Source organism: Neodiprion pinetum, chromosome 3 (assembly GCF_021155775.2).
Source record: "Neodiprion pinetum isolate iyNeoPine1 chromosome 3, iyNeoPine1.2, whole genome shotgun sequence".
NCBI classification, from domain to species: Eukaryota; Metazoa; Arthropoda; class Insecta; order Hymenoptera; family Diprionidae; genus Neodiprion; species Neodiprion pinetum.
The window spans coordinates 34,578,665-34,604,135 of NC_060234.1; the positions used below are offsets into that span (position 1 = coordinate 34,578,665).

General features: G+C 38.5%; 1 protein-coding gene across 1 annotated transcript in view; it reads right to left on the reverse strand.

The window, feature by feature from the left end:
* Positions 1 to 300: 300 nt before the first annotated feature.
* Positions 301 to 25,471, reverse strand: part of LOC124214119 (uncharacterized) — a 46,299-nt gene continuing 21,128 nt past the window's right edge. The window contains exons 2-3 of the mRNA XM_046616153.2: positions 7,603 to 7,774; positions 301 to 3,743 (exon numbers count right to left, since the gene is read on the reverse strand). Coding sequence (XP_046472109.1) covers positions 1,289 to 3,743; positions 7,603 to 7,754 — 2,607 coding nt within the window. The 5' untranslated portion in view covers positions 7,755 to 7,774 and the 3' untranslated portion in view covers positions 301 to 1,288. The remainder of the gene's footprint in view (positions 3,744 to 7,602; positions 7,775 to 25,471) is intronic.

Consider the following 25,471-nt stretch of genomic DNA (forward strand, 5'->3'; position numbering starts at 1 on the left):
GTAGTCGCCAGGAACCAGAAAGGTACTGCTCCTGTCACTTACATAAGTTCACCTATTTAAAAAACAAATTTTATCAGTGTTGGAATAAACTTATCATCGCCGAAAGTGAGTGTTTATTTCAAATTACAAAAAGCTCATGTTTACGATGAATGAAGTGACTGGTGTGAATGCGAATCTACGATATAGTTATCGAAGCCCCAAGAAAAAAAAAAACGGCAAACGAATCTTGCGTATATTGCACGTTCTGATCACAGCATCAGTTTGTGTCTACATATGTGAACAAAAAAGGATTGAAAAGTTCCAGAAAGGAAGGACACAATTATCTGGTGTTCAAAGTGATTTTTATTATTGAATTTTCATAAGTTAAATATTTATTAAGATTAGGACTGATAGTTGGTTGATTTTCAGTTATCACAAGTTAGACTCTTCCTCGCGCTGCACATACATAAAGGCTATGAGTACAAAATATAATATTCAATGTTTTATGATACTAAATACCCTAAATCTGTGAAGATCTACTTAATAAGTATTAGTTGTCAAGTTTATGTACAAATTATTTAATATAAATAAACGGAACCATTTGTAATGTACAAAATAATCAGAAAATTATACAAGGTATTTTTTTTTTTTACTTAGGTCACAACGTGTCATGAAATGCTGTACAATATATACAATGTAATGTACGTATACCTATTTGATATTAATTAATTGTATTGTAATTACTCTGCTAGGAAGTAGATATGCTCAGACAGAGTAGGAAATGACTTTTATTTTCATATTTATACTACTTTTCTTTCACTTTATACAGACAGCACATTCATACTCGCACAAATTACATATATATTATATATATATAAACACACACAGCAGTAATTTTACATTTCAACTCACATTCAGCTACTCGTGAAATAGAAACGTGTTCGTATATCACGTCAATAATCAGTACCAAGGTTTACTTACTCCTATACATTCAATGACTCGGGTAGTTTATTTTTTCTTTCTTTTTTGTTCAATTATACACGAAGTAATCGCTTAATCAATAAAAATGTAGTACTTGGACATACGCTCTATTAGTTATCTTACACCGATAAACTGAACTCACGGTTCATCTTACAATTCCTTACAGCTGTAAGGTCTGGTAATTTAGTTGCCCCAGGAATATCGGCGCTTTCATTTCGAGAATTCAGACTATCGTATACCTCCTCCCAACTATTTATCTCCAATAAAGATCAAGTACTGGTCGTGAAAATTGTCCTTTCTCATCTTTGAACCGAGAAGAACAGCACACTCAGGATTCTTCGGTGGATGTTGTTGAGATTTGAGTACTAGCACCACTGGAAAAGCTGCTTCTGCAAGTTTCAACGGCAAACGCGGTTTCTGGCACTTGCATGAACTGCACTTTGTCTTTCGGCCAGCGATTCCTTCCGTAAACGCAGCTAAAAATATTATATTTCGTGTCCATTTCCACATGGCTAAGATTGCTGCTGGGCCTTCGTTTCAGTACCTTTTTTGCCATCAAACTTCTGTTGTTCTTGTACGAGAGTTCCCGTTTGGGGCAGAAAACTTTTCTCAGCTCCCTCTTGACGCGGCGTGATCTGTACCCGAAAAGCAGAGGGCTAACGTATGCCGCCAGTATCAAAAAGCTGAGCGCCATCACGTCGTAATTGTGCGGAAGTTGGTCAGCCCCGGTAAGACGCAGCGGCTCGATGTTCCTGACAATTAATAGAACTACGTACGGCGTCCAGCATATCAGACCCATCACTATAACGAGCGCACTAATTCTAGCCGCCCGCGTTTCTTCGCGATATCTAAACACCGAAGCATTGCTGATTCTGTACTTCAACGAGTTTATGTAACTCGAGGTACTTTTCACGCTGGAAACACGATGAAGAGGTATTTTATGAGGCGGCGTAATCGTCACCGTTGGCGCTGCGCCCCCATTAGCTGAACTGCCCAATAGAGAAGACTCAGCTTCGAGGAAATTGTGACCAGACAAGCTTTTGTGGAGAATATCTTCCGGCTGGTCCATTGCGCCGTCCGGCCGATGATACCCGCCGTTTAAGTAGCGAGCGTTTATTGCCGATTTGCCGTTGGTGTGAAGACTATTCTGCAATCTTGACTTGGCGTTGTGAATTTCGAGGGCTGCACGCGACAAGATACCACTACATGTCATTTTACTATCACTACTACTACTACTTTGTACTGTGTCCATCATTTTTGATGATGCAGCATTTACGTTGGAGTGAATATCCGGACTGGCCAGGACCTCGGATAGCTGCAGCTGCTGTTGCTGCTGACTCGTTGACACCGAAATGTCCGGCTCAACACGATCGGAATCGCCAAATTCTTTGAATTTGTTTGGTCGATTGCTGGCCGTTGAGAGTTCTGTGTCCAAGATGAGAGGTATTCGATTGGATTCCGATCGATCCTCAAACGTGTTGTGGCACTCGGCAACTTCTATGTCCTCGAGTCGTCGGTTTTTCGAAAACTTCAGCATCTCCTCTTCGTCCTGGTCCTCCTCCTCATTGGCGCTGCTTTCGCCGCTCGAGTCCTCCGGTATTTTCAACCGATCGAGGTTCTTTCTCAGAATTTCCTGACAGAGGATATCGTGAGAAGATTTACGTCTGTTATCGGGACGATCGCGGAACTTGCTCCGTACAATGTTGTCGTCCGCAAGACGATTGTCTTCTTTTTTAGTAAGGAATTCCGCCCTTAGCGCGGATATAGGAACTTTGGAGATTTCTTTGGTAGCGTCCATTGTCTTGGCCGGCTTTTTCGGCGACACGTCAACTTTCTGCAAACCAACGGTGAAGACAACGCCACTCGATGGTTCTTCTGCAATTGCCGACGAGCAAAGCATCATCTCGGATCTTCCCCGCAGTATGTGACTAGGGCTCGTTTCGATGCTTTCGTCGATCGACGACAGACTCGATATCTTTGGGATCCTACGAAAATCATCGGTGGAAAAGTCATGCCTGACGTTCCCATATTCCTCGCAGAAACTTGGCGAGGACAACATCGGTCCGGATCCGGTGCGTCTGGCACGTTCCGAATTTTTATGAGCTGCCGAATAAATGCTTACGTACATCCAACAAACACCAACGAACGGCATTAGGTAAACGAAGAGGGTGTAAAAAGTGGCGTAAGCCAAGCCGTAGGTAACATAATCGAGCGTTTCGTTTCCCAGCATCGTGTTATTAGTGTCCTCGAAACTCTCTCGAAACGTTTCATCAAGAAACATTGTAGAGTTCTCAGTGAGCCGCACGTTCTCCTCAATGACGGAGCTGCCGTTACTTTCCGTGACCTTCACCTCACTCTTGAAGTCATATTTCTCCGTCCCATTGCCGATGGAAATTGTCGAAGCAAGGCTCATGTCCAGTCTGGGTTCCACGACGAGTCGATGATCGCTTAAACAGGCCAACCAGAGGCTGTGAGGATGGGGATTGAAAGCTGCGAGAAGGGCCAGGAGCACGGAAACCAGCCATACAGAAACGATGAGCACGCCGCACTTCAGCTTGTCGATTCGCGTACGATATCGAAGGGGATCGACGACCGCAAAGTACTGATCAATCGCGATCAGAAGAACCGAAAGTATCGACGATGCCGTCACAAAAGCCCCGGCACCTTCCGAGACGGAGCAGAGGCTGGATCCAAACGAGTCTGTCGGCGGGGTGTCCAACATCAGAAGAGGAGTCAGGATCACGCACGTCAACAGATTCGACGCGATCAAGTTCATCACGAATCTGGGGAAAAAGAAAAGAATACGGTCAAAAAAATGGTGTCTGGCTGCCACTGCTATTTCAGTGTGAGCGATATTTTCAACGTTATTAAGGTGAGGCGAGTTTTCCTTTTCGTTTTTCGTCGTATAATTGTATTCGAACAGAACGGATGAAAGAAGATTTGTTACGGTGTGTTTGGCCTCGTTCCTCGATTTTTATGTGAGTTTATAGATTATGATCATCACTACCGCAAGTTTTATGAGCCGAAATCTTTTTATGGTTTCATCTGACCTAGCCCAATCCGGTACTCAAATAAACACTGCCATTCTTCCATGAAGATATAAATAGCAACCTCTCTGCAGATCCGTTTAAATGCATTGCAGGAACAACAGCAATGGTAGATGTATAACCTGCACGGCCGCGTTTACGACGGTTGCAAAATTAAACCCCGGGATAAAACTGCCCAGGAGAAAGAGTTATGGCCGATATGTTTGAAACGGCATACCGATCTTAGTTTGTGTATAAACACTGATCTAATTGTATTTAACCAAGGGATCAAAACGATCGGTTATAAAGTACCGAGAGATGTCAGCGAATGTAACACGTGACCTGCATCTCTCTGACAGGGTTGAATGTTGAGCTTGGCAATGCGCGGCAGATGAGCTTGCGCTTAATTCTCCCAATAATAACGTAAGATAGTCGGTGGTCGAGTTTATTATTTTACGTACACCCTGACTCCAGAGACGCGAGTATAACTCGATATAATGCAATATTGTACGAGGACGAGTAACCGAAAGCTCACATCGAACGCTGAGCGTACCTGCATCTACTTGCAGTCGAGGACGACTAGCGTATTTATGGTGGATCGACGCAATATCCGGCCGGCAGTCTCTTGACCGATTCCAGCTGTGCTAACGAGTTTAGTAAGCCAGGGGTGCGAACTCGTTCCCTACAATAAACATGTGTCCATATTTTCGTCACCTCAACTTCTGCTTTTTCGTATACTACAAAATCTGCGTAAAAGCGAACGACCTCAACCTTAATTCCTAATGCTTAGTCTGACCCAAAATGTGATGGGATTACTGAAAAATCTTGCGGACGATCGATTGGTTAGATGGATTCATCGGTAAGAATCCACAATTTCATGTACAAAAGAAATTTCTAATTGTACTCTTGGATTTGCACTATGTGCGAATTTCAATTCATTCTCCGCAGTCCATTAACCAGTTTGTACTATGATGATGCGGTAAGGTTTGTAGGTCGAATGATTATCGAGTTGTTTCATGTGCGTTAATGAACACCGAGGTTTTTTGACATTTTGTCACGAATGAATCGATGAGGCGGCATGAGTATGTAACATATTGCTTATTTCGGACTAGAATATTAATGCAACTACTTGTACCTGTCGTGCATTCCCACAGCTCGTTACCGCACGATACAAGTTTATATTCACGTGTCGACTAATGGTAACATCAATAACAAACTGTAACGACCCCCGTGGTAGAAATTAATGATTTTGACTAGTTGAAATCTACAATTTGTTTCGCTATTACCATCTACTGAAAGTACGCGGGGAAATGAGAAAGAAAAATATTACATTACACGTGGATACCCAAGTTATACGTTGTTCCGACAGTGAATAATAGCAGCGAATGGAAGTTTTTAACTTTGTGAAACATTTCAACGAGACACGTTTATCGATTGTTGAGCCTAAGACGCGATGACGGGTGAAAAACATGCTTTTATATTGTGTCGGTCTTTGGAGGAGTGGCAGGCGTATAATCGACCGAGTCGCCGAGTTAAACATGCAGTCTTGAATTTGACCACTTGACGAACGTACGTAGGCATATTCTTAGTTTTTCGTTAACGTGGGCGATACATAGAAATCGAATAAATTATTCTTGTCTCTGACGTCATTCACATTTTTCAACGCCATGCTGTCTTTATTCTTCCTGACGAGTATCAACAACTATAATCTTAACGAAAACGTGATACATTGACATATATTTTTCCAACGGCAGAGAACCTCTGATAAATTCTTCGGTGCACTTTATTATAACGTGACCTGCATGTGTATATATTTGCGTTTTTAACAATGTTGTGCATAATTATTTGTTTAAATTATGGATTCCAATCTCAAATATTTTTACTTTCTTTCCATTTAATTCGTTCGCTTCTGCGTAGTTTTCATTGGAATTGGAATGGAAATATTGAGAGAATTTACCTACCCAGATCAATGTTCGCGGTATTTTTAAACGGCCATTTATCTAGATGATATAACGAGAGAGTCGAAGAGAAATATCGATTTTCGAAAATACACGCCTGTAACCGCGTCGTTTGAAAAGCAGTATTGGTAGAAAAAAAAAAAAAAAAAAACAGGTGGTGAAAATAAACGGTACGAAAGTTAGAAAAACTTATAACGTTCGTCATTCGGTAAAATTTCGGAGAGGAAAGACGGAAGAAAAAGTTTGCAAGTGTCAAGATGACCGAGCTGCATGTGCCTAATGTTTTTTTTAAATTCCCGCGTGAAAACAAATACAAGATTCCTGAAATTTTATTTCATACATTTTAATAATTTTAATCGCATAGAAATTTCCTCCTCAATTTTCAATCAATGATTATTGGATATATTTAGAATTTTTATTATAAGAATTAACCCTGATATTTAAAAACATTTAACCTTAAATATTGCTGGGAAATTTCCGACTAGAGATGAAAGTGAGGAAAAATTAGATATTTGACGTACACGAATTTAAAACCTGGCGCAAAATCAACATGGCTAGATTTGAGACACTTGTCATTTTCTTTTGCCTTGAGTCATTTGCGTCACTCTGTATATAGGTACCAAGCAGTATTTCACGCCAAGTAAAATAACGGCAAGAGTAACTGCAATTTAATTTGGCGAAAATTTAATTTTGGAAATTTTTAATTTCCCAAGTAGCAATAGAAGCTTTTCATAATCTGCTCCTGATTGGCTATTAAATCGTAAGTATCTGTTCTCCTAATTGGCTATTAAATCGTTTGATTATCCGACGAATCGTAAGTAGCAAAGAGGCCGGCCACTTGGTTTGTAATAATTTTAAACCGCTGAACGGCGAGCTTACTGAGAAAAGTGCATTATATAGGCGTGACAATGTGAGAGCACAAATTTTACCGCCTCAGCCGCGCGCCAAGAATTGCAACACTTCGCCAATCTTACAAACTTTCCGGAAGTGGTTGGCTGCGAAAGCAAAACTTCTCTCCTATCCGAAAATATCACAAATTTTCCCGTGCACAACGCACTGTCCAGCTTACTATACGATATTATTCTCCAACGACAGATGAGATACAACAACGAAAATTTACGACAGAAACGAATGAATTGAATGGAAAGAAAATAAATCCTGACGAAAAATAATGATACGGAGAAAAAAAAAAAAAAATTAAAGGAAAAGCAACGTGGGAGTTGAACAAATTTTGACACAATGTTCAGAGTGCACCTCAATTTACTTACGAGATATGAATTGCCACACGGGTGGATGAAACCGCTTCACAAGATTTGTTGTCTCGAGAAACGGAAAAACAGAAAGATGTGAATAAGCTATGGATAGAAAAAAAATGAGTCTAGAAGTAATTCGTAAAATTAGAATATAAGCAAATATTTGCACGCATATACGTTTCCTTTCAACGTGCAGCAGGTATAGTATCGCTTGAATTTATTACGACATATAATATGCGAGAGGGGGGCAGGAGGGGGAGAGGGGATTACGTGACCTTCGATTTTACGATCCAGCGCATTTTATCCTCTCGACGGAAATAATAATAATAATAATACAAAAGCATAAAAATTGAAAAAGATAAAGTGCTTCTTCGTATGATTAAGTAGACGACCAGTGGGTCTCACCTGTTCGATATCGTGCGTAGGCCGGGTCGCTTGAGGAAGGCGAAGAGGAGGGTCCCGTTGAGGAGGAAAGACCCGAAGAGGACTATCGTCCAAAGCACCATCGTGATCCACCATCCTCCACCTTCGGAACTCTCCGGCGCACCTCCATCCATTCATAAATAATTGTCCAAGCCTGAAATTGGAAAAAGATAACATTGATTGTAGTTACAGTCGATGTGCCAGAGAAACTATGTATAAGGATATTACGACAAATGGAAGGAACACGTCAATCTGGGAGCAAAAATAAAAAAGTGTATTTCGTGTGCTTTTTCTTTCAAAGCATTTATTTTAGTAGAAAAAAGAAAAGGCTGGAATGTGATTCGTTTATGCGTCACCGGAAACCATGTCGCAATTTACGTTGGAACCCGGTTAATTTCGATTTGCACGAGTGCTACAACGGCGGTGCAAAATTTATAGGGATATGGTTTCGGAATCCGGACTCATTTTCAACATCGCGGGATGGAATCGGTAGGTCGAATATATATAACCGACCAATTTCCAGTGCATCCGGTATATAGCCGTGGCAATCGTCAATATTTTGCACAAATTCCAGCGAATTTCCGGTGCCGATTGGCACGGCTTCGCATATATGGAAACTCATGCATGATTACGCGTACGCGTCAGTTTGACGTGTCCTCGAATTTGATAAATGTAAATCTGAATTAGTAATTCTTGAATGAATTTGACAATTAAACGCAACGCGGGTCAAGATTCAACGGTTACAATTGGAATCGAAACAACGCGAGACTTCGTTTTTCAACAATCTTTATAAGACGAAATCGATGACGGTGTTTTTCCATCAATTAAAACATCCAAGGAAAAGTGAAATATGTGGTAAGACAAAGTTATGAAAAATGTAAAGCATCTAATAGCAACCGGGACAAAGAATCAAACAATTAAATATGGGATAGTCGATCATTGATTTATGAACCGAGCGATTAATCCTCTACGACTAATCGACGAAGAAAATTTCTTATACTACTTATGCGACTTCTGCACCTACGCAAAAGTCTGGCAAATGTCCAACTTCTAAATTTTCTTTTTTTTCTATTCTGTGAGATAAACCAAACGAAAAATGACTTTCCATTTTCGTGACTATCACGTGATGAAAAACAAAAAACCACAGTTCGCGTTGGCAAACCGTCGCTGCGAAACATAAACTCGATATTGGATGTAGTCTTCGATTCCAGAAATGAAAATGTATCGAGCGAATGAGATTTTAATTTTACGAACTCGCAGCCATGGTGGATTCGATTTATCGCTTCTGACACCTGTCCAATGATATTTTTCATTATAATTCATATTTCCGCACGATGTCACATTTCGGTTCTAAAAATTATTACCGGTCGCTGGTCGCAGTTATTAGACCTGGGAGACTAATTTTACTAGTTTGCGTAAACTAGATTCTTCACGAGAGATGATAAGTGTTGCACACATGAAGCCAGGTTGAAAAAAAACGCACTTTTTTTTTTTTTGTCTATGACTAGACGAATTCACTCGATAGATGAATACACTAATCGCGTTAGTTTCTAATTGATTAAAATATCAATGACATGCTTACACCCGTGAGTGCAGAAAAAAAAATGAAAAATTATAAAGTTTGGAGTAACTCTTGTTGGAATACACTCGAATTTCAGCTGAAAAATACAAACGACCTTATTTGAAATCGCAAATAAATCAAATCTGTTAGCTCGTCACGATTTATACTTGTCGCATTATCGAACCTCTGACATGCTGCAAGGCGGAAGTTTCGACTCGGACGATTTCAAAGGTCGAGACATCGATTGGGCTACAGTGGGACAGAAGGGAAATTTTGTTTGGCGGGATCCTGAAAATAAAGTCATTCGCGACGATTTTTTTTCGCGGCTGTTAGAGTGGAAGTATGAAAGAAGACTGAGATTTGAGTTAAACCGAGAGTACGTTACCTAATTATTATATTTAGAATACAGCCTGTAAGTAAGAGAGAAAAAGGTGCGTCCTCGTTTGAATAAAATAACAATTTTTCTTCAAATTTTCAATCCCATCAACAAATAAGAAACATGCCAGCGTTACAACTGCCGCCTAAGTGGATATTTTATATTCAAATATCGGTTCCGTTACGTTCAGGAAATCTGGGGACGCGAATTGTACACCACAGTGGGCAGCAGCGGACATTATACCAAGAAATAAATATAAATAAATAAACGATTTAAATCCACCAAAGAAGGCCTCGCTACGGAGTAAAGTCGTCCTTTGGATCAGTGGGAGTTTAATAAATCCGAATAACCGCGATACCAGAGAGACCAGTGGATCGTATTTTTAAACGTTGTCACAGCAAGGAGTTGATCTAACAATAAATAAATCTGCTCCTAGGAGCGCCGTAGGACTCTCGGCGTTGTTACACGCGCGAAAAAGCTCGAAAGTCTGGCCCACGCGGAAGCCTTCTGATCAGTTTCGGTTGTTCGAAGAACACCGGGTTGAACAAACGTCTGTCAATGAGCCAAATATAATAACGATGTAGGTATAGGCGTCTTTACCCGGCGTCGCTACGCCGTCTCGTTATTCGCTGATCCGTTGGAGGCGTAACGAGTCCTGGACCATCTAGCGGAATACTTATTTTCCCATCCAATTTATTTTTACGAATGAGCCGTACCCAAGTCAGTCCGGTTTCCGTGTTGTAACACATCACGATCGCTCCTTCGAACCGGATGACGAGTGGAAATGTCTCGAGCGGTTCGCTCTTCGCCTATTTGTAATAACAAACCGCTGCCCTGATCGAATTCTGCCTCATTCATTAAATCGCCGGCTCGTTTCGTAAGAGTGGAGTTGAACGAGAAGACAAACTAGATTTCAACCATTTCCAAGACGACACTGCGGCAAATTTTGCAAGCGGATTTTAGTACTTAGAATTTCGGTTAATTAAACAAATCGCTCCGGTGGGTCAGAATCCTGCGTTTCTATTCAAGTTTCAGAAAGATGAAATTCCTCGAATGAACTTGACTGTTCACAAGAATTAACATGAAAATCTTCGCAAAATTCGCAAATTCACGGTTTTACACAAAACTAGGTACGCGCAAGTTAATAAATATAACCGATGTACTGACAATGACGGCCGTTAGATCGTAGAGTGAAATGTTCTGAAAAATTTCATTAGATCAGTCAGATAGTATGAAGAAAATTAATTGACCCGTATTTTTTACCTTCTCAATTCAATGTTTGTTAACAAAGATATAGCGAGTTGAATTTGCGTGACTTCATAACGTTCGTATCGTAGTATAACTATATCTACGCGGATTGTGACGTCACTCGTCAATTTCAAACCGCTATACATCTTTGTTAACAAAACGTTAAATTGGAAAAAAGAAAAGATACGCATCATTTATTTTTCGACGTTTTATCCCACGGACCTAATGGAATTTCTTATTCAATGAACCCGATTCTCCTCATCACCGCCGTTGCAACAATAATTGAACCGAATGGTTAATGCAGCTGTATAATAAATCAGCCTCTCGTCCGCGCAGGATAACTTCCAACTTGAGTATGCGGTTGAGAAAAAATCACTGCGGAAGCTCCGACATTTAGAGAAATACAGGCATATATCCGTTATTCAAAACAAGTTGAAATCGATTCGAGTGGAAACGATGATGCAAACGATGGTCCGAGGCACGAAGGTAGGGTACCATTCAAAGCGCGCCTACGCATCCGGTGAAGCCTTTTCCATGATCGACGTCGCGACTTGTACGTGTGCCGGTTGTTCATTAAATCCCGGCGACGGCGGCCGGCGGCTCCAGATTGTCTGCAATCTCTCTCTCATCAATACCTCCAACGACTTCAAGTGTCTTCCAATGGTCTCGTCGTCCCACTCGCCTCAGCAAATCAACGGTGCCGTTCACCCGACCTCAGCCAATATTTCACTCGTAGGTGTGAGAATTTTTTTTTTCTTCTCCTTACACAATCGTCGCGTTACGAATGACCGACGCGTACCTAATGCGGTGTACGGCAATCATTCGCATCTTACCGCTGCATCGTCGCGCAATCGCAAAGAGCACTTTTTTTCTCAACGTTCAAAAAGTGAACGGGTTTATGCTTCCGATATTTTGGGGCCATTGTAAAGAGCCACTCGCATTTCACGTGCTCTTTACGTGTTCGGCATCAGTTATAGTTGGGATGTGTGTAATATTTCACATGCACGACTTTACGTACAACGTAAGTACGTGGTGGTAAAGGTAATTTTTAACCCAACGGAAGAGCGGAGAACAAGGTTATAAAAACAACTGCTGCGGGTTGGCGGCTGTTGGCTGTACGATGATGCGTGGTGGGATATATGAGTATACGTATGGTTCACGTGAATATAAGTATAATAGATGTATAAATGTTGTTGCGGAATACGACATTTGTATAGCAACAAATATGACGAATTGTGAAACGCGGCCGCAGGTCACTGGCCAAATAATATTACTTAATAGGTAAATTTCCACGGGTGAAATTTTTATTGTTTACACGGGTATTCAAAGCTGTAATATTATATAACATGTGTAATACTCGCCGCGAAAGTTGTACGTTAAACTTTTATTCACCACGCACGGGTAGGAATCCATTTTGCAATAACGCGCCGGTTAATCTACTCCTTTAAAACGATAAATAACGAACTCGGTGGAATAATGATTGATAAGATTAATCGATCATACGATATTTTAATTATTACTTCAAACTCCGCCGCATAATGGGAGAAATTGTAGAATATCGTAACCGCTCCGTCATTCCGCACTGATCGAAGTTCAACAGTTTTTTTTTTTCTTTTAAATTCAACTAACTCGATGCCGCGTTATGGAATATTTAGACGAAAGGCTGAGACAGCAGCGGAAATATTCCACGTACTCTGTGTTCTAACGAATTTAAAGCGATACTATTATACGCATAGAATTTGCTGAAAAAATTAACTTAAATCATCTCCTATACCATGCACCCAAAATATATCGCACGATAACTTGGGATTCGAGAATTCAGCGACGATTTTTTCTTTTTTTTTTTCGTTTGCCACGAAGAAATAACAAGTTGAAGCAAAAAACAGAACTAGATGGAAACTTTATACTGTCATATTGAATATGTCGGTTTAAAGAGGCAATTCGTCGTGACGATTTATGAACCGGTTGGCGGTATTTTTCCACCTACGAATCATCGCCTCATTCCATTATAATATATTTTGAAATTTCTGAGACAACAAATATTTTTAGACAGTAATCGGTGTATTTTAAGTATCAGCAACCGCAATGAAGTAAAAGTATATAATTCCAAATACAGTCTATAAGAGTGGAGAAAAATAAGAACGACGAAGTTATATTGGTATCCTAATCGACGAACATACCGATTATTATTTCAATTTACGTCGATTTCCTTGTTTGGCATCAAAAATCGAATGATTTCCCAAACCGTTCGAACCTAGGCTGATTGTGAAGTTGCGCCATAAACACCGTATCTACCAAAGTCTGTAAAACCATACTATCAATGCTGCACGCGAAGACCAGAGTTTCGATTCATCGTTGAAAAATAGTCGATCTATTAGTCACCGTTATTGTTATCGTAGGTTTTCGTGGTATTTTTGGTACTACGGAGTCATTTCAAGAGCTATTCACTTCCGTCACACCGTACAACCAACCGGAAGGTCAGAACAAATATCTATAGTCGGATGTCGTCACGCGGGGACAAGCCTTGACTGTTCTGCCTGAAAACAGTCGGCTGCACTGTTTTTGTTCACCGCATTAAGGAAAAACCTTTTGTTACATCTGACCGACATTGGTGCGCAATAATTCGAAATGTATGGATGATTTTTTTGCGAACTGTGAGACTAAAATGTCTCATCGGAATGAAACGGCGAACATTTTTTATAAGAGTCACATATCGAACCTGTGTGTACGATTCAAGGTGATAAAAACACGGGAAAATTGACGGACAGTTGTAAAATTTAAATATAGTATAACGAGATACGTAAACGATTATACTGCAAAGCGTGAGCTTCAACAGTTTATTTGATTTCTTGTTACCTGTTCGTTGATTCTTTCATCGGCTGGCCAACAGACCGGCACGGTGAAAATTGCCGTACGTTAGGATTTTTTTTTTTTTTCTCTTCTCTATTTTGTCAAGGTATAACAACTCGAGCCAATTCCGTTTCTGTCACGTAACACCGAGCTTCGACCTTATTCGGATCACTGCATGCCAGCGGTGAATAAATCGCGAAGGAAACAATAATTAGAGAGAATTAGAAAACAGAGAGGATACTGTGAGAAAAACCGATCGATAGTTCCGGGAAAATTACACACTGGAACGACGACTATAAAGTTTATTACACCGCAACCGTGTCTTTAAATTGTGCAGCGGCTTCGCTTTAGTTGCACAAAGAAATAGAGAGCCAAGGATCGATTATAATTAGTGTCTTATGTAAGTCGGAGTATATCGAATTATTATCTGCACGGTACTAAATACTTATGTGCATAAGCTGCGTCTGCGATATAATTAGGTACCTACAATGCTTACTCGAAAGTAAGAAGAATTTTTTCCCTACGATGGCAGGCAAGAAAAATTTCCGCGGCTGTTTTCCATGCCGGTTAATCATGAAAATCGCGGCTCGATTATTCGCGGGAGTTTAAGAGACGTTGAAATTACTGTAACAACTTCACTCGTTCGACAAGAAGGTCGTGTTATGATACCTACACTTCGCGCACGTAAATCCGGTCACAGGTGAAAAATTGGGTCGCTTGGATAGCTAACCGCTAACACAACAAAGCCAAGAAGTTTAACGTTCGTTCGTTATAATATCAGCTGAATACAAAATCCGAGTACCTGCAACAACCATAACGAACGAGTATCGCAAAAAACAGCCGAATGATTTACGTCATAGCGTTCAAAATTGGTTAAGAATAAGAATAAGAAGCCACTCGAGTCGAACAAGGGACATGGAATATATGTAAAGATATATGTACAATTATAGTAGACGTCCATTATTATTGCTGTAGAGAGAGCGTAAAGAAGAGGAGCGTTGTAACGAACGCGAATGAACTTTAACTTTCGTAGCAATACGAAATTTTGTGAAAAACATATTTTTTACGGCAATTGCAAGATTTTTGGATTAAAATATAAAACCATTATGCACGCAACAATAAACTATTGTTATTATTATTATCATTATCATTATTATTATTATTATTATTATTTCCTTTGTCAATCGACAATACCCAACTATTTGCTGAGTTTAACATGCAATAATACACATCGACGTATGCATTGCGTTCTATTACGATCATATAAAGGTCGCGATGTGTCAGTGACCGGCATTGATTCGAAACGCTTCGATGATTCTCACGCTATGCGCAAGATGTTGGGCAGATGCATCACGTGTTCGAAATTATTGCGCAGATCTGCATCACCCGTCAAACGATGTGACGAAATAGCTCGACAATGATATATTCGATACGCAGGAACGCTCGGCATGGAAAACATGTTTTTGAAAATAAATTTTTCTATTCAAAATGAGTCTGTCAAAAACCTTTTAAACGATTTTTATACCGCGCAAAACGGGTGTCAGCCTGCCGCAGTCGCGCGATTCACACTTTCTTGCAAACAACAACTTTGGCAATAATTATAAAATACTTTTAAACTTTCTGTAGGTTTCTTTTTTCTTTCTCTCCTTCTTCTTCTTCTTCTTCTCAGTTTTACAATTTTATTATCCTACTCACTGTAAATCAACTGACGCAACGTTCATTTTTAATGCGAAAGAAACCAATTTGTTTATTATCCATTGCGACCGCAAACCGCGTCTCAAGATCGAAAAATCAAATGCGAGATTTCTTTCGCTGGGTTTTGTCCAATTTTTTTGGGCTCGAATATACATATAATCATAGCGGAATATGAGAATGAAAGAAAATAAGTGGAAAAATAAGATCTAAAGGCACGATTAATAAAACTGGGAAACGACGTAGGCACAAAAATATTCCGTGCAATTAGCGGAAATCAATGGATATTGTTGATCAAGTATTACCGTGCATTCTATTGGGCACAAGAATATTATAAATCGACAATAGCTCAGGTGTCTGTGTATAAATGCCGCATTGTGTGTCAAATTTCGTGACTCAGTATTTTTAACACGCTTCTGGTTTAAGCCCCGAGGTTAAATTTCTGCACCGGTATTACAATGTAGGCATAATCTGATTATATGCACGGTGTGCAGTATGGCAATTGAAGAATTTAAACAAGTTATTTTCAACAAAAATTATTCCGGTACGTGTTACGCCCAGGTACCAATAGCCAAATGACAGACCATCGTGAATATCAAAGTTGGAATAAAATCACTAAAATCGCGCTCTAAAAGTGTACGTGTAGAAAAAAAATTGTCCTTAGCACAATCTCATTTAATTCAATTTGATCATGGCAGGCGTTTTTTCGTTCGCTTTTTTAATCAGGAAGAAAGACGAGTTTCTGGATTTTCCAAGGCACTAAATCATAACTATCGTGTTTAATGACGGAATATGCTAAAAAATTTCGAATAAAACTCTAAATGTTGCCTAAATTCTATAAGCTGCATTATTTGAACTCCGTTATGATTTCAATTGACAATTCGTTCCCTAGATCTAGTTTTTACGACAAAAATTAACACCAAGGCCTCGTTTTGGCAATGCCAAACTCATTCGTAATGAAAATAAAAAACAAAAAAAAAATAAAAAAAGAAACGAGATTAAAAAACCCGAATGTTACAGCTACGTTATTAACAGATAGTGATCTCGGTTAAAAAAAATCTATGAAAACTATCATTTATAATATCATCTTTTTTTCAGAAGTTGTTCGGTCCATAAGTGCAACAGACGTATCTGTATAAATATACACGTAGTATATTATACATATAGGTATATACAGCAAGTTAGTCTCAAAATGAATTCAACTGAGACGATGACAACAAGAATTACGCCTGCATATCCATTGAAACTGCGTTGAAATTCTTCCACGTGGCATAAGTATGTGAATACATGTATAATAGATATATATTATCTATATATATATATATACTTTATGTACGGATATATAGCTAGGCATGATTTAGAGACGTCCACGTGTCTCGATGGATCGCGTGGAAAATATCCAGCGGCGCATAAAAGGTGGGCAGAATCATCATCATCGTCGTCTCTTTATCTCCGCGCATGTATATCTAAGAAATTATATTTATAGGTACATACATACATACGCGAAGGCGAGAAGACCAAAGGAAGTAATTGCAGCTAAATTTAGTGGAAAATACGGGATTGAGAGTCGCATGACCGCGAAAATTATCCCACTGGCCTAAATCTTCTCGACCCATTTACTTCCTCTCCCCCTTCACTCCTTCCTTTCTCACGTGCTAATCGCGTTAGATTTATGCAACTGCAGCTTCTTCTTCTTCTTCTTCTTCTTCTTCTTCTTATTCGTCTTCGCATTTTCCCATTTTCCCATCGTAACACGTCACGAGTTTATGACGTTTCTTCCCCACAAAACGCTGCACGGTATGATCGGATTTTTGCAGAATGAAGAAATTATATTGTTTGGTGAAATGGGTGAAGATTTATCCCAGGAAAAATGTAAGGTAACAATGAAACGAAATTTTCTTACCTATTTGTACCGGGCTCTGTATTATCAAAATTTAATCCAAGTTACGTTAGCGATAAGCTGACTCTTAGTAGTTGCTGTTTTCTTCGTCAACGTAACGTCTTCCGCAATCCCGATAAAATCTATCCGTTACATTTCAATATACCTTTGCCACACCTGTAAATGTGTGTAGAATAATCCGATCCGCATAGAGACACGTGTATGTGGAGGGGAGAAAAAAAATTGCTAAACTCAGCGTTTTATTGCAGAGGCAAAATTTTACTACCGGGTCTATTACACTTGCGGAATGGACAATCTTGCATGCGAGACCTAATATATTATACGTGATATTATACAGTATAAGGCATAGGCTGGAAGTGAAGCGAGAGAAGGTTAGATCGTAAAATCGATTGAAGTATAAACGCCGTTTGAAAAGCCTTTCTCCGTCCTTAACATATGCACTAGACAATTCTTCAACGCAGGCTATATATATATTCTAGTGCTGGAATATTGCCAAAGGGTTTCAAAAATTATACAGGAAATAAATATGAAAAGTAAGGAAGAATCGGTAATCGACACGATTTGGTATTTGTGAAAAAATAAACGAGTAGTTTCTTAAAAAAACGGAAACAATTCTTTCAAAAATGAATCTCGTACTTGCATTAACAGTGCGAGAAATCGGAAAAATGCGGAAACACGAGAAGGACAAGAATGAGAAAAAGAAAAAGGCAACGACTTAGAAAGAAACGCAAACTAAACGTAATAGGTGTGATGATACACCTCCAATCTCTCCGATTCAACTCTGAAGTTTCGGGCTCCGCGGTTAGAATCTACTGTAACCGTTCCGAAACCGAATCCAGTTTTGTAACAAATCAACCTGATTCTAGAATTAACGTGCTAACTGTAGTAAAAACTCAAGGTTCGGTTCGTTAAGACGCGTGGTTCGCGAATAAGATCCTTAACAGGCATATGTCGTAGTTTTGTTTCCATATCGAACCTTCTTCGAATCTGAATAATCAGTGTTCAAAACCTTGAATTATTAGTGGCAATCTGGCTTATACTAACGATCGTTAATTCACATTCCTCGCCTAACGTACCGCTTTGTTTGCTACCGCGTTCTAATGTTTTCTCGAAAAAAAAAAATAAAAAATTCACATTGAGTTTCCCGTTACGCGTATCGTCCAGATAATGCGTCCGTCTAAATATGCTTCGTATGCATAATGCTCGTCAGTAAGCATTGAAGAAAATTCTTTAAGACGGAAAGGACGATCCTGCGATTGGCAGAATGCCAGAAACCTCGTTCATCTGTCAGCTATATAATGAGGGGGGAAAAAAAGTCGAATCACTGAAATCGCTTTTCTTATCTGTAGAATCCCCGACTGTAGCCGAAAAATGATTACATTATCCAAAAATCAGTATAAAAATCTTCTACGTGTCTTGTCACACTTTCGCAAATTTTGAATATTCGCACATTAAAAATATATATATATATATATATAAAATATATATATATATATAAAATATATATATATATATAAAATATATATATATATATAAAATATATATATATATATATATATATATATATATATATATATATATATATATATATATATATATATATACCTACGTCACAATTTTTAACAACATGACCTGAAAAGCTTCGACGCAATGCGGCGAGAGTGGAAGTGGGTGAAAATTACGTTACGCATAATATTATACATTCAATAAGTGAAACTGTTCCGAGTTTAGTTCAATTAATATTGGTTTCTCAATTTGTTTAACAAAAATAGCGGACCACCCGATACATGTTTGCATAGAGATCGTATAATGCAAGATATACTTTGTGCAAAAATGATCAAACAAATAGTATAATGTCTATAAAACGAAAAACAGAAATAAAAGACTGAACACTTTTATACAAGTATTGCTATAATAAAACGCTTCGATTAAATACTGCTCTATGCATGAGAGATGAAACTGTAAAAAGGCATTGGCTTTGATTTCTTCAAGTGTAAACAGCCTACCTCTGTATTCCATTGACGAGCAGATGGGCGCCAAATTTAAATTCGTATACAACGCATAGCGATGGTTAAAATCGATGAAGATACGAGATCCTTCAATGGCCATTCACAACCGAAGAATTTGTGCCAGGGACTGATTATAGAAAGTTAAATATTTCCAACTCACGAAGCATGTGCTTGCAATACGTAATCAGAAAATAACACTCGCTCCTTGTGCGCAAAAATAATTTTCCTTTCATTTCTGATGCTTGATGCTTTGTTTTGTTTCTTTCTTCGGTTTTTTCTTTTACTTCTTCTTTTGTAAGACCCTCGCAGACATTTACATAATAAGTCTCTTCGCGATTCCGAAGTCTTTTATTTTTTCAGCTCAAACTACGTACGTACATGTATATAATACAAGTTTTCGCGGAAACATGTAAAAGAAAACACTTTGATCTGAATCTGCAGACTGCGACGATTTGTTCTGTATTCGTCTCCGATTGTTTTTTTTTTTTTTCCTTTTTCGTATTTCCTTTTCTGTTCCGTATTCTCGGCTCTCATTGATTATTCATATATTCTACGTATCATACAATTGTCGAATAAATAACACCTGCAGATTTTCTACAGATACGGTGTTAATCACGTCTCACTGATCATTGTCCGCAACTTGTGTAAGTAAATTGTTTACATTTAATAAGCAACAGCTGATCCACATCACGTGCATAATTTACATTGCTGTGTATAGAAACCTGTTCGTTACACATGCTACTAAATTTCGTTTTACAGAGTCGCTCCAAGATGTATGTTCCAAATGTCGAAGGAAAGTTTCCACTTATAAGTCACGCGTGAAAGAAGGAAGTGTGTAGGTATGTTATAACAAAATGAAATTTAAGATAATCGCTACGTTTATTTTCCGTCGATTCGCACAATGGGCATCGCAAAACAATAAAATAAATTATTCAATTTCGAATTGCGAATGATAGGATGAATTATGTTAAGAAAAGTCTTTACGGACTTTGTACTTGAGGAATTCATAAGTACAACCCAATTTGAATGATATTATGCACAAGATCGTTATGATTTCAACATCGTTTAGTGGTTTAGGAAAAACCTTTCGGTGAAAATAATAGAAAAAAAAAGTTTACAGTGACGATTGCACTCCCTGCAGTCGTGTGAAAAAAGCACGGCGCATATCGAGAACCGCGCTATAAAAATGGATAGAAATAGAAATAAAAATTATGAAATTGGCACACTGAACGAGGTCAAAATCGTTTATAACTTAACTGCAGAGATCGCGGGGTGGCTGATCTCCATTCGTTGGTACCTTAATCACCAAGAATTTCCGGTCGGTACGATAACGTTACGATCGGCTGCGGCGAGCGCTGCACAATAACGTCGAGAAGGATTAGGTACGCCGTTGTAAACCGAGTCGTTCGAAGGTGGCGTAGGTACGTAAGTACGAGGCGGGGTTGAAGTTCCGAACTTGACAAGTTCGAAAACGCCAAATTACGAACTATTGTCGGCGAAGAAATTGAGGCAAAGAAATCAAACTCTTACGAAACGATAAAGTTTCGAACGGTCGAAAGCCCGACGACTCGAAGTGCCGAAATCCAAGATTAGGAAAATTCAAGTTGCGATAGAGCAAAGTTCCGAAAAGTCAATTTTCGATAGAGTAAAATTCCGAAAATTAAAATATACTCACACAGCGTAGTTTACTCAACGAGCGAGCGTGAAAAATCAGGAAAAAACCGAAAATCAGAATGACCAGAATGCCGAACGTAAGAACATTGAAAATCCGAAACAAAGAAAGATCATGGTGGTGAAATTTCACCAAGCCAGAAATTCACGGAACTCGAGATCTTCGATCATTCGGAATTTCGATATTTCAGATTTTTAAAGTTTCCCATTTTCGCACTTTCGAGACTTTAATGTTTCGTCAAAGTTTGATTTCTTTAAGTTACGCCACCAAAAAATTCTGAACACTTTAAATTCGAAACTTCAAGCCCGCCCCGTAGATACGTAAAATAAACGTCTTACACACAACATGTAATACAATGTAATGGTGGCTAATTGTGAGAAAAGAAAGGTGGAATTTGTTCACTCCCAGGGAGCGAGGAGCAAATTATTAGAGTAATACTCGCAAATCCGTGAATATCTCGCAATGCGAGATAGGAGCGAAATTCATTCAAATTGATACTTATACCTAGCGACACGTGCGGATTGCACCCACGCGTGCCGCCAATTTATCGTGCATAATTTACATATTTATATGGGGCATTACGTGCCAACTCAACCTGGGTCCGACCCTTGACCTCTTCGATTTGGCACGCGATTTTTCATATGATTGTTCTCACTCTCTAAGGCACTCGGACTTTTTTCTAACGAAATTTTTTGAATCGATGTGAATTACGTAAAATTTCTGAAAACGAACATATTGATCGACGCAACTGAAAAGACTGAAATAATTCTGAAAAATCCTACGTCACGTATAAAAATTTTCAAAATTTGAGCCTGGGTGGATCGACGTTTCTTTCTTGTATTTTTCGCTCTATTTTATAAAAACAAATAAATAAAAAAAAAAAAAAAAACCCAAGTGCGTTCGAAAGTCAAAACAATCGTACAGAAGAAAAATCGCGATTGAAATTATGAAACGAACTCGATATATTGGTACATACAACGTGCGTAGAATGAGAGAAAAAAAATGACTTGATAAATTTCAAAATTTAGAGCTTCTCAATTTCGTTGTCAGGAGTCAATCACTTTTCGAATTTCAAAATAGTTCACTTAACCCTCTTTCTCAAATCGAATACATCTGTGCAGGTTTCTAGTTTTACTGTAACAACCACGCGATTTTAAGATTCAGTCACATAAATATATACAGATATATATATATATTAGGTATGCCAACAGGCGTTTCGTTGTCTCAGTTCTTTAAACAGCCTGCAGAATTTATTTGAGAAACGGTCGATTGACGTGTATTTGAAAATCACACTTTGAACTGTTTGTTATTTTTTCTGTGCTCGTTATTCGACATGTTTTCACAATTTTGACTCTACGTATAATACAACACATGCATATAACGATCGGCGAGGAATCGCCAAGTCGAAGCGAAAAAATCGCTGCAGATGCGCGACGGTGATCGTGGCTACGAATCAACGATGAAACGAATTAATTATTAACAAAATATTGATTAAAGAATCCGCGCACCTGCTTACACATTTGTACGGTTAGAATAATTTTCGGTGACAACTTCGTTCGACACTTTATCATTTTTTATTTCCATGTGTCCATAGAAATTTAATGTCCGATCGTTCAATTACATTTTTCCTCTCTCCTGAATCGATAAAAAAAGAAATCCGTAAATTTAGGAGCAAAAAAATCTTTCGCAACGAGCCCGATCCGTTCGAATTACGGATTATCGTAAAATCCATATATTATTCCAATAATAGTTATCTCGGTGGCCTCGAAGCTTAGGTAAGTACACAGAACCCTAAACGAAAGGCACTCACTCCGCAGAGTCAACTTCCGGGTATCGATTAAGAGGGTCTGGCAAATGCGTAATATTTCGCTTGTTCCAATCGACCACTCAAATTTAGGGATGATTTTTGTTTGAAATTTGAAATTCGTTGATATCGAATAATTTATAAATGTAGGAAGTACAGCAAGTAAAATCCTACATCGAGTTAATTAAGCTTAAAAACTAAATAACAAAATTACCCACGTATCGTACGTAGTACCTACAATAATTTCGTAAACACGACGATATTCCGAGCGAATAGCTGCTCAATCAAAAAATTACGCATAATTAAGATGCGGGAATTCCTCGATTCGTTATATAATTACATGTCTTAGTTCGTTTAACACGTTATGTATAATCAGTTTTTCATTCCGGATAAATCCTTGATTGTACACCGGCACCTCGCCTGATTATCCACATTTCACGGTGAAATATTTTGCGTCAATTTTTTTTGTAAAGGTCGTATATAAATTTTATCGCAGACCCGGTAGTTACAGCTAGAAGTATATATATAATGACCGACTAGTCGGGTTGTAAACGAGCCAGATATCGAATGATGCGGAACCGCGAAACGACTCCGACACAGTAAACGATATATTCCGTCCCGTAGCGTCAACTTTTTAATCTTCTACATTGAAATTTTCTAAAAACAGTCAAGTAATTTTTCGTGGCGAAGGATCGAACAAAACCCCAAATTGAAGCAATTACTAAACAAATCAACATGACAAAATATACAATGATAAAACCTTCAATTTCATCGCTGTTATTATACAGCCATAAACAGTTTTTATACAAATCGAAAAATGAACCGATTAATTATACGCACGCCTATTTTCTGTTCGTTGCATAAATCTGATATCATAATAATTGCATAAGATGGATGATTTTTGTAAAAGCATACCCAATAAGTATACATATATAAGAAAAAGCTTTGTCTGAGATTGTAAGTGAAGAAAATGGGAGATATTCTAACAGTTGTTTCTGTCCATTGGCAAGTATGCAATATGCCTGCACGCAGTTGGATTCCTGGCACACTACGCACCTTGATATTACACACACGCAAGGTAAGTGTATACGGTATACATAATACAATGATTCACTCCAAGGCATGCGAGCTTATAACTACACGGCTAATTGCCGTGGAGAAATGGTCCAATTTTCCTGATCGATAGGGCGTAAAAATGGTCATTACCGTCTGATCGTATAGGTAGACTAGAAAATTTTCCACTCGCCTATATTACACGCACACGTCGGAAGATATAAGCTGAACTTTCACGGCTTAACCATGACTTTGGCGAGGCGAATTTTAACCTAAGCGTATAAATAAAGTAGATCTTATACCGAGTTAATGGATCATGATCGAGCCCCGTTTGTTGTACAAAATGGATTATTCTTCGCTCGACCTTAATGAAATCGGTAAACTTCTCATCGGTGTTAATTGTATTTCAAAAGCATTAACGAAAGTTCGTAATTGAACTCTGCAACTTTTTTTTTGTACTTTCACAGAAATTTCTTCACAGGTTTGTATATTTAAAACTTATATACGGTAAAATTACGCTACTACGTACGTATATTATAAATAATTCGAAACAAATGACACACGACATAACGTTCAGCTGTATTTAGTTATCTTTCAAATTTATCGCGTTTTTTATAGCTCATCGATTATACCCAACGCCCCGAAACATTGATTGTGAAACAACCGGTTATAATATTTGCCGCGGGGAAACTCGGCGTGTCATCCAGTGGGTGGAAAAAAAAAAACGAAAAATAAACAACAAAATCTACGTTACGAAAAGTATTATAATACGAACCGGATTTCTCTAAAAAAAAAAATTGGCAAACAAACTCCCCCCCCCACCCATGAAAAAAGAGTGACTGCTCAAAAGGAATTTTATGACAATTTTTTTTTTTTTCTTTCTTTTTTAACGCATGGTTTATCAAAAAGATGAACGAAATATTTGACCTTCGATTATCACGTTTATGCTGTATTGTTTACAATGCATGAGAAAAGCAACGGCTTTACAACCCTTTCCGGTATACGTTATACAGGTATAACAATATACACTTGATTGAACAATTTTCTCTCCCCCGCACACACGTGTACAATGTGCCGACATGTTATACAAAAGCATTGACGAAGCCAACACACTTCGCTGGACGATAATAATTGGGGGACAGTTTTTTATCCTTTTTTTTTTTTGATTTTCTCCCTTTCACCATCGAGATTGATTCAACGCTCAAAAGCAACACGCGCAAAACCGCGTTGTTAATTCTCAGAACATGGAAATGTAAATACAAAACAGAACAGAAAAAAAATAAAAATAATGTATATTCAGAATACGTGATCACGTAATTCCGAAGCAATTTTGGCTTCGATGTCGTATTTTTATTGCGAAAAGATGAAACAAAAGACAGGGAGAAAACAAAAAGTATAAGAGATCGAAACTCCAACGGGTAGGTATGGTCGGTTAATTACATCAGGGCAAAGAAGCACTCGTAGGTTATATTCCGCGCAACGTTCGCTTCGAAATAACAAAAATGAATATGCTTTTGCCATATCGTCGGGACGACGCTGACGGTACAGTGGCGTAATTTACCTCTAATAGGTGGCATTGGTGGCAAAATGCCACGACCACATATCCCAAGACCTCCTCCTTCCTCGGTGGGCCTCGAAATTCGTTTAGACGAAAATGGAGAATAAAAAAAAAAAAACAAAAAAAAA